At 40.7% G+C, this 14,718-nt stretch overlaps 1 protein-coding gene across 1 annotated transcript in view; it reads left to right on the top strand.

Annotated features, from left to right (window-relative positions):
* Positions 1-14,718, top strand: part of LOC138503894 (mucin-5B-like) — a 1,431,798-nt gene that overhangs the window by 1,307,727 nt on the left and 109,353 nt on the right. The window contains exon 32 of the mRNA XM_069623965.1: positions 12,225-12,347. Coding sequence (XP_069480066.1) covers positions 12,225-12,347 — 123 coding nt within the window. The remainder of the gene's footprint in view (positions 1-12,224; positions 12,348-14,718) is intronic.

Here is a 14,718-nt window from a genome sequence, read left to right as displayed (position 1 = left end):
TCTGTCAGAGACACTCCAAAAAAACTCTGTTACATCCCCTAAGTTTACGTAGCACCAATCAAAATTCATTGATTCGCCTCCTCCTTCCTCAACAATAGCTCACTTTTACAGAAAGCAACTGTATCTAACTGATTTCCTGGTATTCGAATTTAGCTTCCTGCAAAGACAGTGAAAAATTGCACTTTTAAAATGAATCTTAGCCTGCCTCATTTTGCACATGGAGAACACATTATAATGTTAAGGAGTTAGAATTTTGTTAGTATTTGTTAGTTAAGTTAATTAATCAAGTATCTAATGTGTCTCCTGTAGGTGAGGCATTTCAAGTGCGAAAAAAAAATGGTGTGCTTCAAAATAGGTATTGAGAAAAAAAAATGGTGTGCTTTTAAAATAGATAGCCTGTCTTCATATACATGTCCATATGTTACCCTGGCAACACATGGCTTGCTGTACCACATCAGAGTAATAATGTGATCTCATGCAGTGGCGCTGCACTCCAAAACACGCTAAATTATACTACATATCCCTTCCTTTTTCTGAGAATTTGGCCATGGTGCAAGCCACAATTGGAATAAACCCAACTTGCTCCCTTTCTTCTTTTAAAATGTAGCAATCCAACAAATGAATATTCATATGTGAAAAATGGAAATTGAAAAATCACTGTTCAATCATCATAATAATAAAATTCATCTCTGAGTCCATCAGTTCTTATAAAATATTTTACATATTTCTTCCCAATGGAAGTGTCCATAGTCCAGTGTCTTACTTTCATACTTGAAGTCAATCACAAAACAATAAAATAAAACAAATAGTTAAAATAAAGAATTAACATAACAGATTAAAATAACTAATTAAAATAATAAATACGTGGAACTCCATACTCCAGGACACTTATCTGCCTCTGATATGTCCCGACCAGCGATGTCACATCATTTGGTTCATTCGGGTACTCTTTCATCCTGGCACTCTTGGATCCTTTTTCCATAGGAGGAGTGTCTTTTTGGCATTCCGGTTATTTTGTCTTCACCTCCGCCCGGAGGCAGGCATCATTTGATCTTCATCCAGGGGACTCCAGGACTCCATCATCTCCCGTGTCCTCTGGTCCTGGAACCTCAGACTAAATGTATGTTAATATTCTAAATCAAATAGAAAAGAAACAAATGAAGCACAATACTAACTTCACTCTTTTGCCAAAAATAAAATTATATATATATCCATGCACTCCATAAATCACTTTCCCCTCTTCATCTCGCTTTCTGAAATTAAGCACATGTTAAAGAGAAAACAAACATACATGAAATAGCATTCAACATGTAATACATTTTCATTTTGCAAACCAACTCCACTAATTTCAGCTTCCATTTTTTTTACCATATACATATGTAATAATCAATCACCTCTATTTTATTTCTCTGCTGTTGCCCTTTGACTAAACCCATTTACCTTACCTTCTTTTATGTATTCAAGGGACTTTGTTTCTACACGCTCAAGTCTTTTAATTTCGTGTCTGGGGTGCCATGGTTTAATTTGGTTTACATGAATAAACTGTTCTGTTGCTGTTTCACCTTCAGTTTTCAAAATGTTATAAACCACAGAAAATACCTTATCTATAATTGGAAATGGCCCTTGCCAGGCTGCTTGAAATTTTGAATTTTTCTGTTTACCTTTTCCAAAATGAAATTTATACACCTGATCGCCCACACAATACTCTTTCACTGATGTCTTTTTATCATAATATGACTTTGCACTGTCAGCAGCTCTTTCTAGATTTCGCTGTACAAAAGCAAATGCATGTTGTAAATGCTTCCTCAGTTCATCAATGTATTCATGAACTGTGGATGCGCTCACAAGTGTCTGCTCATGTGTTCTGTATAGCAGGTGTTGTGGTAACACCATTTTCCTACCTGTCAAAACTTCCTGGGGGCTAACACCTGTTGCTTTGGCAGGAGTTGATCTGATTGCCATCAAAACCAAAGGTAAATGTAAATCCGAGCTGGAACCTGCTCTGCCACAAATTTCTTTAATATGTCCACAACAGACCTATTACAGCGTTCAACTCCACCAGAAGAGGCAGCTCGATATGCAATATGTAATTTTCTTTTCACTCCCAATATTTGCCATACCTTATTCATTAAAGCGCTTGTGAAATGACTTCCTCTGTCTGATTCTATTCTTTGTGGTAACCCAAACCTTGAAAACACATGATTCACCAGCAATGTAGCTGTTATTTGCGCACTACAATCTGGTGCAGGAATACACTCAATCCATTTCGACATCAAACACACCACACTCAAAATATAACAGTTCCCCCTGCTCGACCTCTTTACAGGCCCTACATAGTCTATTTGCAAATCTGACCATGGAAGAGTTAAGCCTCTTTTCATTAATGGAGCTCTATGCATTGGTGAAGCAGGTTTAAATTGGGCACATACTAGACATCCTCTAGTATATAATTCCACATCTTGGGACTTATGTGGCCAGTAAGCATAATCTTTTAGTATTTCCAATGTTTTTTGTGAACCTCTGTGGCCTGCAGTTATTGCATCATGTGCATGGTGTAGCATTAACCCTCTGAATGAAAGGGGTACCACCCACTGTATCTGTCCTGTTATGGACTCTCTAATCATGAGTCTATCCTGTAGTCTAATTCATTTTTTATTCTTTAATAGCACCTTCAACTCTTCTTTTCCCATACAATCATTTTCTGTTAAAGGGTTTTGTTCAGGATCTATCAAATGATTATACTAGATTCCCAAAATTCGATCATCCTTTTGTGCCTCAATTAGATCCTGATCTGGTGTATCATAACTCCACTGTACCACTGGCTGATCTATCTCCTTTGGTGCTTTAGAACGTGTTACTGCATCAATTTGTATTTCACCAAGTAAATGTTCAATAGATAGCAATTCTCCGATCACAGCCCCAATTTTAGCCAGCTGATTTTCCTTATCATTCCCCTCCTTATCCTCTCCTGGAGTTTTTAAATGCCCACACATTTTCCTCCAGTATATTGTTAAATCATTCTCTGGCACCAATTTGTCTATGGCTTGTATCATTTTTCCATGTTTAAGTGGTTTTTTGTTGTATGTAATCATGCCTCTCGGTTTCCAGCCAGGTAAATATTTTCCACAAAGCTATTTCGTGCATAGTCAGAATCAGTCACCAGGACAATTTCACTAAATTTATTATCAACTGCAGTAGCAATTGCTTTATAAATGGCTGCCAATTCCGCTACTTGACTGCTCCTAGCTCCAATTCTCATCCCTATACTGGGGACACCTTCACATTCCAACCAGACATTTCCTATTCCTGACACTAATTGTTTATTACTGTCATTTTCAATGTGAAAAGCACAACCATCAACATATAGAGTTGGCAAATCCTTGCATGTCTTTTCATCAAAAGCTTTCTGTGGTGATTGCCCAAAATCCTGTAAACTAGATTCCACTTCTACTTCGTTTTATACATGTTCAGCTGCACAGTCATGTAGATCTGCTAAACCTTGAGCAACTGGGCTTTTTTTATTTTGGCCATATATCACTTCTACAGGAAAACCTTGTAATGCTAGCGTCCATGAAGTGATTCTGAACTGTGCTAGGTTACCTGACCTGATTCTTTTACTCTCTAAAAACTGCAATTGTTGATGATTGGTCTCAATAATTACCTTTTCTCCCTGAACAATGGGGCAGAAATGCTGTAGCGCCCACACAGTGGTCAAAAGGGCCTTTTCACATTCACTGAATTTAATTTCAACTTGGGAAAACGCCTTACTTGCATAGGCAATGGTTTTGTGATTCAAATCATGTTTTTGTGATAGCACTGCTGACATACACTGTTCAGAGAAACCTATTCCTATAAAGAAATCCCTATCCTTTATGGGGTATGCTAAACATGGTGCCTTTACAAGACATTCCTTTAATTTAGCCACTTCCTCAGACTGCTCTTTTTCCCATTTCCAGGGTGTATTCAGCTTTAACAGCTTAGTTAATGGTTGAGTAATTTCAGCATAATTTTCAACGAACTTCCTGTTATAGCCCGTCATTCCTAATAAACATTTTACCCCTTTCACATTTTTAGGGTCTTTTAGTTTTTTTATAGCTTCCACTTTCTTCTTTTGTGGGTTTAATCCATGTTCAGTCACTTCATGGCCTAGAAAATTCACCTTTTTCATGCACCATTGTGCCTTTTGTAAAGATACTTTGGCGCCTGCTTTCTGCAATTGGCCAAGAACATGTCTTATTTCATCAAAATGGTTTTTCAAGCTTTCATTTTTTATCAGTACATCATCCACATAAACTATGGTACCTGTTTCCGCTGCATCAGGCATGGCCTTTCTCAAAAATGTTACAAATTCACTCCCACTATTGACATACCCAAATGGAACTCTAACCCACGCGTACTGCGTCTTATCAAATGAAAATGAAAATAAATTCTGAATCTCCTCTGCCTATGGCACGCACCAATATCCAGAGGTGAGATTTAACGTGGTAAACACTTTTGAACCATGTACCTGAGCTAGGCCCTGATCACTGAATGGCAGTGGCCATCTGAATACTGGCACTCTTTTATTTAACTCCCTCAAATCTGCACATAGCCGCCATTGACGTTTTGGCTTCAGCACACCTAAAATAGGTGTGTTGGATGTGCTATGAATGGGCCTGATGATTCCCCGAGACTCCACATTTTTAATAATCTCTGCCAATGACTCTAAACATGCCAGTGGTAATCTATACTGGCGCACAAATACTGGGCTACTGCTACACCCTTGCGGTAGCGTGGCCACATGTAAATCAGTTAGACCGCAATCATAAGCATCTTTTGCAAATACATCTTTAAACTCCATAAATATCTTCCTCAGTTCATTTCTATCCTCTTCGCTGTCACATGCATCTGCTGATAAAATCCGCTCCTCTACCATTTTTGAGAATTCTGGAAAATGATCTGGAATGGGAATCTCGGCGCTTTCCTCTAACTGCGTGGCTGTATCTCTCTGTAAAGCTGCCACTTTTAAATGTTTTGGCATATCAGCTTCCACTTCAATGGGCTGATTTTCTATTTCATTTTCATTTAAGTTAAATGTTATGCAATCCCCTTGATGACAGCACACTGTCTCACTTGAATCATAAGGGTACACAGAATGAATTTTAAAGATTCCTTTGGGCTGAGAATTCAGGTGTTCTGGCAACTCACCCTTGGCATCTACATACTTTTCAGGTATTTCCAATCACCATTTACCATTTCAGTTATTCAGATCTGCAGTATAATGTGATTTTTGTATGGCCATTCCTAATGAGGAGTTTTCCTCTAAATGAATATCTTGACAACTTTTATCATTCACCATGATTTTTACAGACCCTTCACCAATATCTACCAATGGAATGTATTCATAATCCAGGCCTTGCTGTTTTATGGATTCATTCAAGCACACAAATGCATCAGAATCTTTTATCTGCTGTCCATTTTTGCACTTCAGTGTTATTGCAACCTGTTTGGTGAATGCAGGGATAATAGTATCCTTCCTCAGTTGTAATTCAATTGCATTTGGGACCAGCTGCGCGCAATGATAAGCCCTTCTTTTGTCTTCAAATTTAGGTGCCGGACTACCTAGGCGTGACCATATTTTTTGATTAAGGAAATCTAACACCATACACATTCTGTGCATGATATCATTGCCCATGTAAAAGACATTTTGTGTTCCACTCACTATCCATACATTATGGTAAATTGTTTTCTGCCCAATGCTAATTTTTAGCATGCATCTTCCTGCAATTCGGTTTTCAAAGTCTGGACTGTTCAAACCAGAGACATATTGTTTTTTAATTTTAAATTTCAGGATCTCCTCCCTCTCCATTATTTTTTGCAACAGTCTCTCATTAATAAAACTCCTTTCCTGTTGAAGCGCTAAAGTGGCTTTTATTGTTTTAGAATAGTTATTTATACCAATGTGAATCCATGGTTGCTCATCTTCCATGTGTATTTCAGCAAGAGTGGTAATGTGTTTTTCTGCATCTGTTTTAGGAACAGTATTCTGTTTGCACGTTTTCTCTTTTAAATAAAAGCGCAATGTGTGCTCATCTATGGCAGTTTGCCATCTTTTCCTTGGGTCCACGTATATCTGTACAGATTGTTTCTCATCTTCACTCTGCATTTTCCCTCCTGACACAATAATATAACAGTGACGCTAGGGATGCAGCTATTCTGGAGATATACCTCCACTACATCATTTGTTTTGGCAACGGTGTGACATTCATTTATGTTGCTGTGTTGTGATTTTAATTTCTTAGGTCTCAACGGTTTTTTGGTTAAGGACCACAGTACTCCATTCACCCCATCTATGAGAGGAGACAATCTTTTCAGGCAATCTGTTCCCATCAGAAATGGATTTCACAAATGGATGTGACCAGTACCTCCTGTTTCATTCTGTGTTGACCTATCTTTATGTCAACCTTGGTGATGCCTATAATAGGCACCTCCTCCCCGTTAAAATTATGCACTGGACCTGATTTTCCCTCACTGTGATCTGATTCTGTGGGAATCTCCCTTCATTGATACTCTTTACCAATTCTTTAGACTTAATTGTGGCCTGTGCGCCAGTGTCAATCATTGCAAATGTATTGCATTTTTCTTCTACAGTGATGGGAGCATAATACCTGTCTTCAACTTCCTCTAAAACACATAAGAAGTGCAAATTCTTACTGATTTCAGGGCTCACCTTTCTGAGGCCTTTTTCACTTTTGGCTAAGCACATTGGTAAATGGAAAGACATTTTTCCCTCCTTTTTGCCCATTTCTGTGTGAGAGACTTTATTCATTTCCCCATGTTCAGAGGTTTTTTGGAGTGTGGCCACCGTTCGCCCATCCATCCAGGTATCATCAGAGACCACATTACAACCCTCCCACTGAACATGTGTAACAACATCACCTGGCAATTTGTCATTGTCTAATTCTATGCATTTGTGATCATTTAGTGTAATACCAGCCCTTTTAACCTCTTCAAAAATATGTGGCTCAAAGAATTCTTCATGTGATTGACATGTACCCTCCTTTTAAGTATTTATTTTTACTGCCTGTGTTTGGTTATTGTTCTGATTGCCCAGGGAAGGAGTTATAGCATCGCCACATACTCCCTGTTCACTGGTATTCCCCATGCATGAGTCATTTTTCTTAAATCTGTCTTTGTTCCTTTGGAATTTCAGGTGTTTCTTTTTCATTTGTACAAATCTCCAATGTCTGATTTAGCTCTAGGTTAAACCGAACTTCTCTTTTAGAAGTACTTGCACTTTCTGTTTCATGTTCATTTACTGATACTTTCACTTTTAAATCATTAGGCATCTCAAAGTCATTATGCAAAATTACATCAGAGCAATCTGTCTTTTTGGCACTGCCGGTATCATAAGTACTTAGTCACTTTTCAGAAACCCCCCGGTCATTGCTAGGGCCTTCTGCCCCCTCCTTGGAGGACTGTTTTTGCGCTGTACAGAGCTTTCCTATTTGCTCAGCTAACATTTTCACTTGGGCCTCGAGGCACTGGAACCTTTCCATCTCTCTAGAATCCTCTCTCTGTGGCCTAGATCGATATTGGTTGTTTTCCCCCTGATTGGATCTATTCTGATACCTCTCAGGTGAGTGATTTCTATTGGGATGGTTCCTGAACTCTTGATTCATTTGTGGAGGGGAGCGGGGTGCACCCATCCTTTGGTTGTAGTCCCCTGGTGGGGAATCATTGTACTGACATGGAGTGTAGTTCATGTTCTGCCTCATGTCCTGTCTCTCAGGTTGTGGGTACTGGCCCCTATGTTGATTCCCATTATCAGCAAATCGATCCACATATCGGGGTCTATCCTGATTACCATATATCATGGTATTGGGGTCAAATCTGCTCTGTGTGCCCAATGTCTGATAGGGACCATCATTTATTTGATCCTGATTTTGTCTCTGGTTATTGTTCATACCTGACATTTCAGGCCGATAGCCTGCCCGGGGCCTATCTCCTAAGGACCTGGGGCTGATGTAGCTCTCCCTATTACTAGGATCATGTGATTGAAACATTGGTACAGGGTGTGATGACCTTTGTTGATTACCCCTTTGTTCAGGTGCCAAATTATTTTTTCTTGGACTTTGAGCAGACTCAAGGGACATTTTGGCTGACCTGATTTCCATCACTGTTGCTGAGGGTTCTTTAGATTTAGGTCTAGTATCTTTCATTTTATCACTTTCTCTACCCTGACAATAGAGTACTTCATATAGTTTTGTGCTTTGGTGTACAATCCATTCAAGGGACTTGTCATGATCAAATTCACAAACCAGTTGTGATATAATGTCTTTCTGTAACCCATAGAAGTATGCAGTTTTAAACTCATTAGAATTGGGGTCAAAAGTTACATAAAAGCGAGAAAATGCTCTTTTTAAGTCTTGTAAAAACTGGTGAGGGGATGTATTAGGCCCAGCAGTGATTGTGTAAGCAATTTTCTTTGCCTCCTGCAATGACTGAAAAGGAGAACAATGACGCCTAATCTCTTTTTCAAACTCTGCCCATGTCATATTCTGCTGCTCATTCAATCCTCTTATGATACTGGCCGTCGGAGCATCTAAAGTTAATTGAAAATACTGCCTATACTGTTCCTTAGGTATCTGGAGGGCTTTAAAAATGTCATGAACCGCTTCTAAGTTATCCTCTATGCAGCATTCCCCTCCCTTTTTAAATGGTTTGATCAGGGCTTTAATGGATTTCATTATCTTTATGGGGCTACTTGTTGCAATGCATGGAATTGCACTACTTGGTGACTCAACTCTGGTTCCAGGTGTATGGGATTGGTGTCAAATCCCCCAAGAGCGCTGCAACCAAGTTCAGTCACCGGCCCAGTCACTGGGGCACTAGCATTTTGGGTAGAAATAGAATTCACCTCAACTCCATTGAATGTGGTGCCCTGCCGCCTCTCCTGGGACCTGGGAAAGCACATTTGCTGTTCCAAGTCCTTACACTTTTTAAGGAGCCTGTCTGCTTCATTTTGCAAATAGTTGTTTTCATCACTCACTTTATTAATTACCTCCTGCATGTCGCACATTTGCATTTGGCATTCATTAAATTCTTTGTTTCTCTTGTCTCTTTCCTGACACATTTTAACCATTTCCTGTTCTGCATTTTGGAGATCACTTTCTTTTTCATAATGTTCTTTTTGTAAAATCTGCATTCCTGAAACCATCTCATCTTTATCTTGTCTAATGTGGTCCACCAATGCCTTTAAGTATACCAATTCTTGTTCACTGTCCTCAAACTGTTTCTTGCTTTTGGACAATTGAATATCAAAATCTCTGCATTTTAACTGCATGTCTTTCTGACATCCTTCTAATTCTGCTCTTAATAATTCCTCCTTTTTACTCGCCCCATCTAGGTCAGCCTTTAACCTGTTAATCAGCTTGGTGTCATTTTCTTGCATTCGCAGGGACCTATTCAAAATAAACCAGATCTTGGCGCATAGCCACATCAGACAATCTTTCTCTGCATGTTTATCAGCTGCATTTAACAACCTTAGAAGGCAGACCTAAATTATGCTGCCTTGTGCAAAAATATTGTCTAGCTTTTCTTTCTGCACCTCACCATGAATGCGGTCATGCCATTCTGAGGCACTGTTCGATGACCACGTCCCATGTGCATATAACTTTCCCTCTAAATATTGCACTAGCTCTGGGAATGTGGCTTCCATTTGAGACATTCTGAAATTCGTTTTTAGTGGCACACTGTTATTATGAAATGGGTTCCCTTTAATGTACAGATGTCAGTGTGAGACACACTTGCCACGCCCAGTAGGTGCTCTATGATCACTTTCCCGGCCTGCAACGCACCATAAATATATAGGGTATTTTGTATAACTTTGGGGCTTGGCGGTATTTTCTTACCGCCAAAAACAATGGGAATTTGACAATGACTATTCCTTGCATTCAGATTGGGTTTGGCTTTATAGCGGAATACATTTTGTTGGTGGTATTTTGGTGAGCATAATTTCTTTGTTTTATTTGTGGCCCCAACATACAAAACCCCCTTCTTTTGTTTAGACTGTTCTTGTGATCTCTAGAGGCCTTGGACTTCTACATTATTCAGAAACACCACATTTTCACATGGAGTGCCACCTATGGCTGTTATCACTGATTTATCTACACCAGTGAGCTATGTTTCCATAAATTATTCACAATAAGATGTGGTATTATCACTAATTTATTTACATTAGTGAGACTATGTTTCCATATAGTATTCACAATAACATGTGGTATTATCACTAATTTATTTACATTAGTGAGACTATGTTTCCATAGGCCTCTCTCTGCTGATTCATATACGCTCAGCAGCCTATAGCATTATATTCCACTCAGAAGCCACACACACATACCCTGAGTGCAATCACGCGCACAACTATTTATAATGGCTTATGACATTGCTTCATCTGTATAGGAAACTTGGCACATTAAACATCATTCCCTCTCCTGCAGAGTATTTTTTCTAGAGGCATCAAATGAAAAACAGAGCCAAGAACACTCTTAGGCACACTGTGTGGTATCACAATTTCATTTCAAAATGATACATTACCATTCTTGTGAGAAAATCCTCTCTGAAATAAACATAAGAGAAACAAATGCAATAACACCACGAATTTCATTTCATGTTTGCAACAAGAAAAAGAGAGATTACATCATTTGTCTTGCAACATTATAACGTGGCAGTTAAACACAGGAGAATTCCCTATCCCTACACTGCCTGCCTAGTAGTAGATCATTCGTCCGGCAGTCACAGCAATCTCACTCCATTTGTATATTTACCAGCTATTTGTAGCTTTTCAGCACGCAAAATCTCCTGGCTTGTCGTCTCTGAGCAGTGACCCAGGGCTCTCTTTTTTTCTTTCTTTAAAGCACCCAGCGAGAACATGCAGTTCAATCTGCAATCTGCAGTTCTCAAGCCGGTGCCAAGTGACTAGGAAACCCCAGTCTCTGAAGGTCATTAGTCCAGCTCCTCACAGCAGCAGAACGAAGGCGACCTCACTGCAACTCTGCAAAATGTCTTCTCCTTGTAATTCTGTCAGAGACACTCCAAAATACCTCTGTTACCTCCCCTAAGTTTACGTAGCACCAATCAAAATTCATAGATTCGCCTCCTCCTTCCTCAACAATAGCTCACTTTTACAGAAAGCAACTGGATCTAACTGATTTCCTGGCATTCGAATTGTGCTTCCTGCAAAGACAGTGAAAAATTGCACGTTTAAAATGAATCTCAGCCTGCCTCATTTTGCACATGGAAACACATTATAATGTTAAGGAGTTAGAATCGTCTTAGTATTTGTTGGTTAAGTTAATTAATCAAGTATCTAATGTGTTTCCTGTAGGTGAGGCATTTCAAGTGAGAAAAAAAATGGTGTGCTTTTAAAATAGATAGCCTGTCTTCATATACATGTCCATATGTTACCCTGGCAACACATGGCTTGCTGTACCACATCACAGTAATAATGTGATCTCATGCAGTGGCGCTGCACTCCAAAACACGCTAAATTATACTACAGTTTCCAAGGCAAGCACGTTGCCGCTGAGCTATCCTCCCAGGCTTCATGAAGCCACCTTTTTTTTTAGCAAGGAGTATTTAGAAATGAGATATCCTTCGCAAAATGTGCCTTGAGCTGTAATTTCATATGTTCTACATAGTTTCAATCCAGGTTATGACCACACCTGAAGTTTTCTGCTTGAATTTGGAACTGCAAGCTTCACAAACTTGAAAGCACGTCAGGCGTTTTTGACCTGACATTCAGATTGTGTGTGCATAGCAGAAGTGAATGTGCACTGCCAAATGGGTGTCATTTCACAAACCACACTGTGCACATTGTTACTATTTTGCTGGAGGCACTCAACACAAGACCTGCGTGTATGTGTGTCGTAGTTTTGGAGAAATCTGTGCACAAAGACATTTAATTCAAATTAAAACTTGATGCACCTTCTTTAAAACCATGACATAGCTCATTGTTCACCACATTACACAAGACCAGGACTAAATGTTTGGCGAAAATGTATCTAAGATATCAAAAGTCATAGGAAGCTATTGAGGAAAAGTATCCTCTTATACTGCATATATCTACCCAATCTCTTGCAAGTTATTGTCCCCACCTGCTGCACTTAATCAAAATACCATGTTCCTCTGGAGCGTATATCATTAACCTTTGTGGGTTTTTTTCTTCCCGCCTTTCCTTTCAGCCTGGTGAGAGTTGGTTACCATACGGCCAGCAATGTAACGTCTACACCTGTGCTCAAGTCAATGGGCAGTTTATTTCGATCACGACGAAGAAACCCTGCATCGAAGTTACACCGCCTACATGTGTATGTTTTATTTTAGATCATCTGAGATTGATAGATTGCAAGCATTTCTAGGCACGCCTTTAAATTGATTAAATGTTGCCTGTATAACAAAGAAGATGTCAAGGATCACCCACATGTGGTTGCAGCCTACTAATCCACGCTTGCCCTTATTTCTTTACCCCGCCGCCCCCAAAGCCCCATAAATTGCATTAACCTTTGTGTTAAAATACAGTTCTGCCCCTGAATCAACACCAACAGATGTCCTACTTTTCAATTGTGGTAAAGCCACGAAAATGTTCACTTACAAGGCTTACTTCTGGCATCTTGATTTCGGAAAAATCATCCTACTAAATAATGCAATGGTAATTAATTAAACAGCAATCAGTATAATCGGCTACTGCTACATACCTGCCAACTACCACGCTTATAAACATATTAAAACAGTTCCTAACATTAAAAGCCTAACATTAAAAGCAATACAGACACCTCCTCCATTTTCAATACAACATTGTGGCCAGGTGTAGTTTGACATGTGTTTTGGAAGTTCAGCTGACACCAGCAACTTGTTCCATCCTTCGCCATCCTTGCCTTCCCCGTGCACTTCTAGTTAGCTAGCAATACTAGGTTTTTATTTAGTAATTCATTAAAAATGTCTCACACTTTAATACGCTTGATGATCTGCGCCGCTATTAGCGTAATAATCAGCACTCAATTTTCTGCTGCAGGCCACATGAAAAGTTAAGGGACATAGCAGGATTTGTATCTTTGGGACTTTGGGGGCCTCCATAAACTACACAGAGCGAGAGATCTATTTTCCTTCTTACCACAGTGGCGGAGTTTAAATGGGACCCCCCATGCAAATTGCTTCCTCTAATAGCTAGATGTCCTGGACTCTTGTCCACAGCCTTTGGCAAGCTTCAGGTTCTTCCAACACGCATCCCTTCTTTGCAACATGTTTGTTGAGGGATGAGTCTCCTGCATCCTCTTGTAAGCTAAAGATAGCAGTAGTTACTTTGCCGTTGAAAGCAGCTGCCACTTTCGCTGTGTGGTGCAGCTTGGTGGTCCACAGTATCAGGTACTTTCATCTAAGGTTCCCATGTGCCACATCGACCGGTATGCAATGCAGCTGAAGGTAGAGGACCTTGTTGCAAGCGGCTGTGTCAGCGCAAGAGAGGGCAGAGAGTTGGGCATAGCCAAGTTGAGTGCAGTTGAGCTTTGTAGCCTGGACCCATTCTCTAACCCTGTTCCCGTCTAGAGCCTTAGTTTGGAGCCTGAGTTCCAGTGTTTGGTAATTGGGGGGGCTCTGTCATGCCCTGCACCGCGTGTGTGTCATAATGCCTACCCCCAGGGACCCAGACCAAGTCCAGCAACCCCGGAAGCAGGCATCAAGTTACCCCAAGCAAGCCCAACAACCCCCGCTAGGGGCTATTTGGGTGCAGTCCTGGCGCCTATGGCGCCTGGCTCATATGAAGAGTCAGTCCTGGCGCCATAGGGGCCAGGCTCATAGATTAAAACCTACCTGATGCAGACCATGCTGCAAACGTACCTGATGCAGACCATGCTACAAGAGCTCCAAGCCAAACGAGGCTTGGAAAGGACCATTTTACCTAGGGACTATTTTTTTACTCGGGTGGGGCTGGGGAGGAATACTTACCTGGGACTACTTTGGAGGCTATTTAAACCACGCCCGAAGAGCAGCACACGCTTCGCGTTATTCTGCATCCAGCAGCGTAACGCTCACCGTGCTTGCAAGTCTGCATCCAGTCTTCTGCCACGCATGCCTCGTGTATGGAGCTCATAGAAAAAGGGAGAAAGAAGGAGAAAAGGTTAGAACAAGAGCAATACCTTTGATCCTTACCTGAATTCCCGATCCATCGCGCCTTCGAGCTGGAAGAAAGAAGTTATGTTATGCGCGTCGCCTCGCCTGCTCCAGCGCCGCGCTGAAGTCACCAGCCTTCGCAGCATCTTCACATTTCACCGCATCCTCCTGCATGTTCCCGCCGCACTCCGGCACCTAAGGAGAAGACAAGAACAGCAAGGTGAGCCAAGGGAATACACAGAGGAATACCCCCCATAGACTTACCTGATTTTACCACCGGGGTACTTCTTCTTCACGGGTCGGCGCAGCTGCCACTGCATCCTCGCCGAACCCCGGCCCCTAAGGGGAAACAAAAGGACAGCAAGGTGAAACAAGGGACTAACAAGGGGAACCCTCCTCACCACAAAAGACTTACCTGATTTTACCGCCGGAGGCATTATTCCCCGAGACTTCATACTTTCTCTCAGCGCCTGAATAAGGGAGAAAGCAACAGGTTACATATGGACATTATTTTATCGAACTGTGTTGGATAATACAAATCCTTACCAGAACATTACCGGTTGCCACGAGGAA

Source organism: Ambystoma mexicanum, chromosome 11 (genome assembly GCF_040938575.1).
Source record: "Ambystoma mexicanum isolate Mex_15411 chromosome 11, UKY_AmexF1_1, whole genome shotgun sequence".
In the NCBI taxonomy this organism is placed as follows: domain Eukaryota; kingdom Metazoa; phylum Chordata; class Amphibia; order Caudata; family Ambystomatidae; genus Ambystoma; species Ambystoma mexicanum.
The sequence above is the reverse complement of the archived record's forward strand: the minus strand, read 5'-3'. Positions and strand labels throughout refer to the sequence as shown.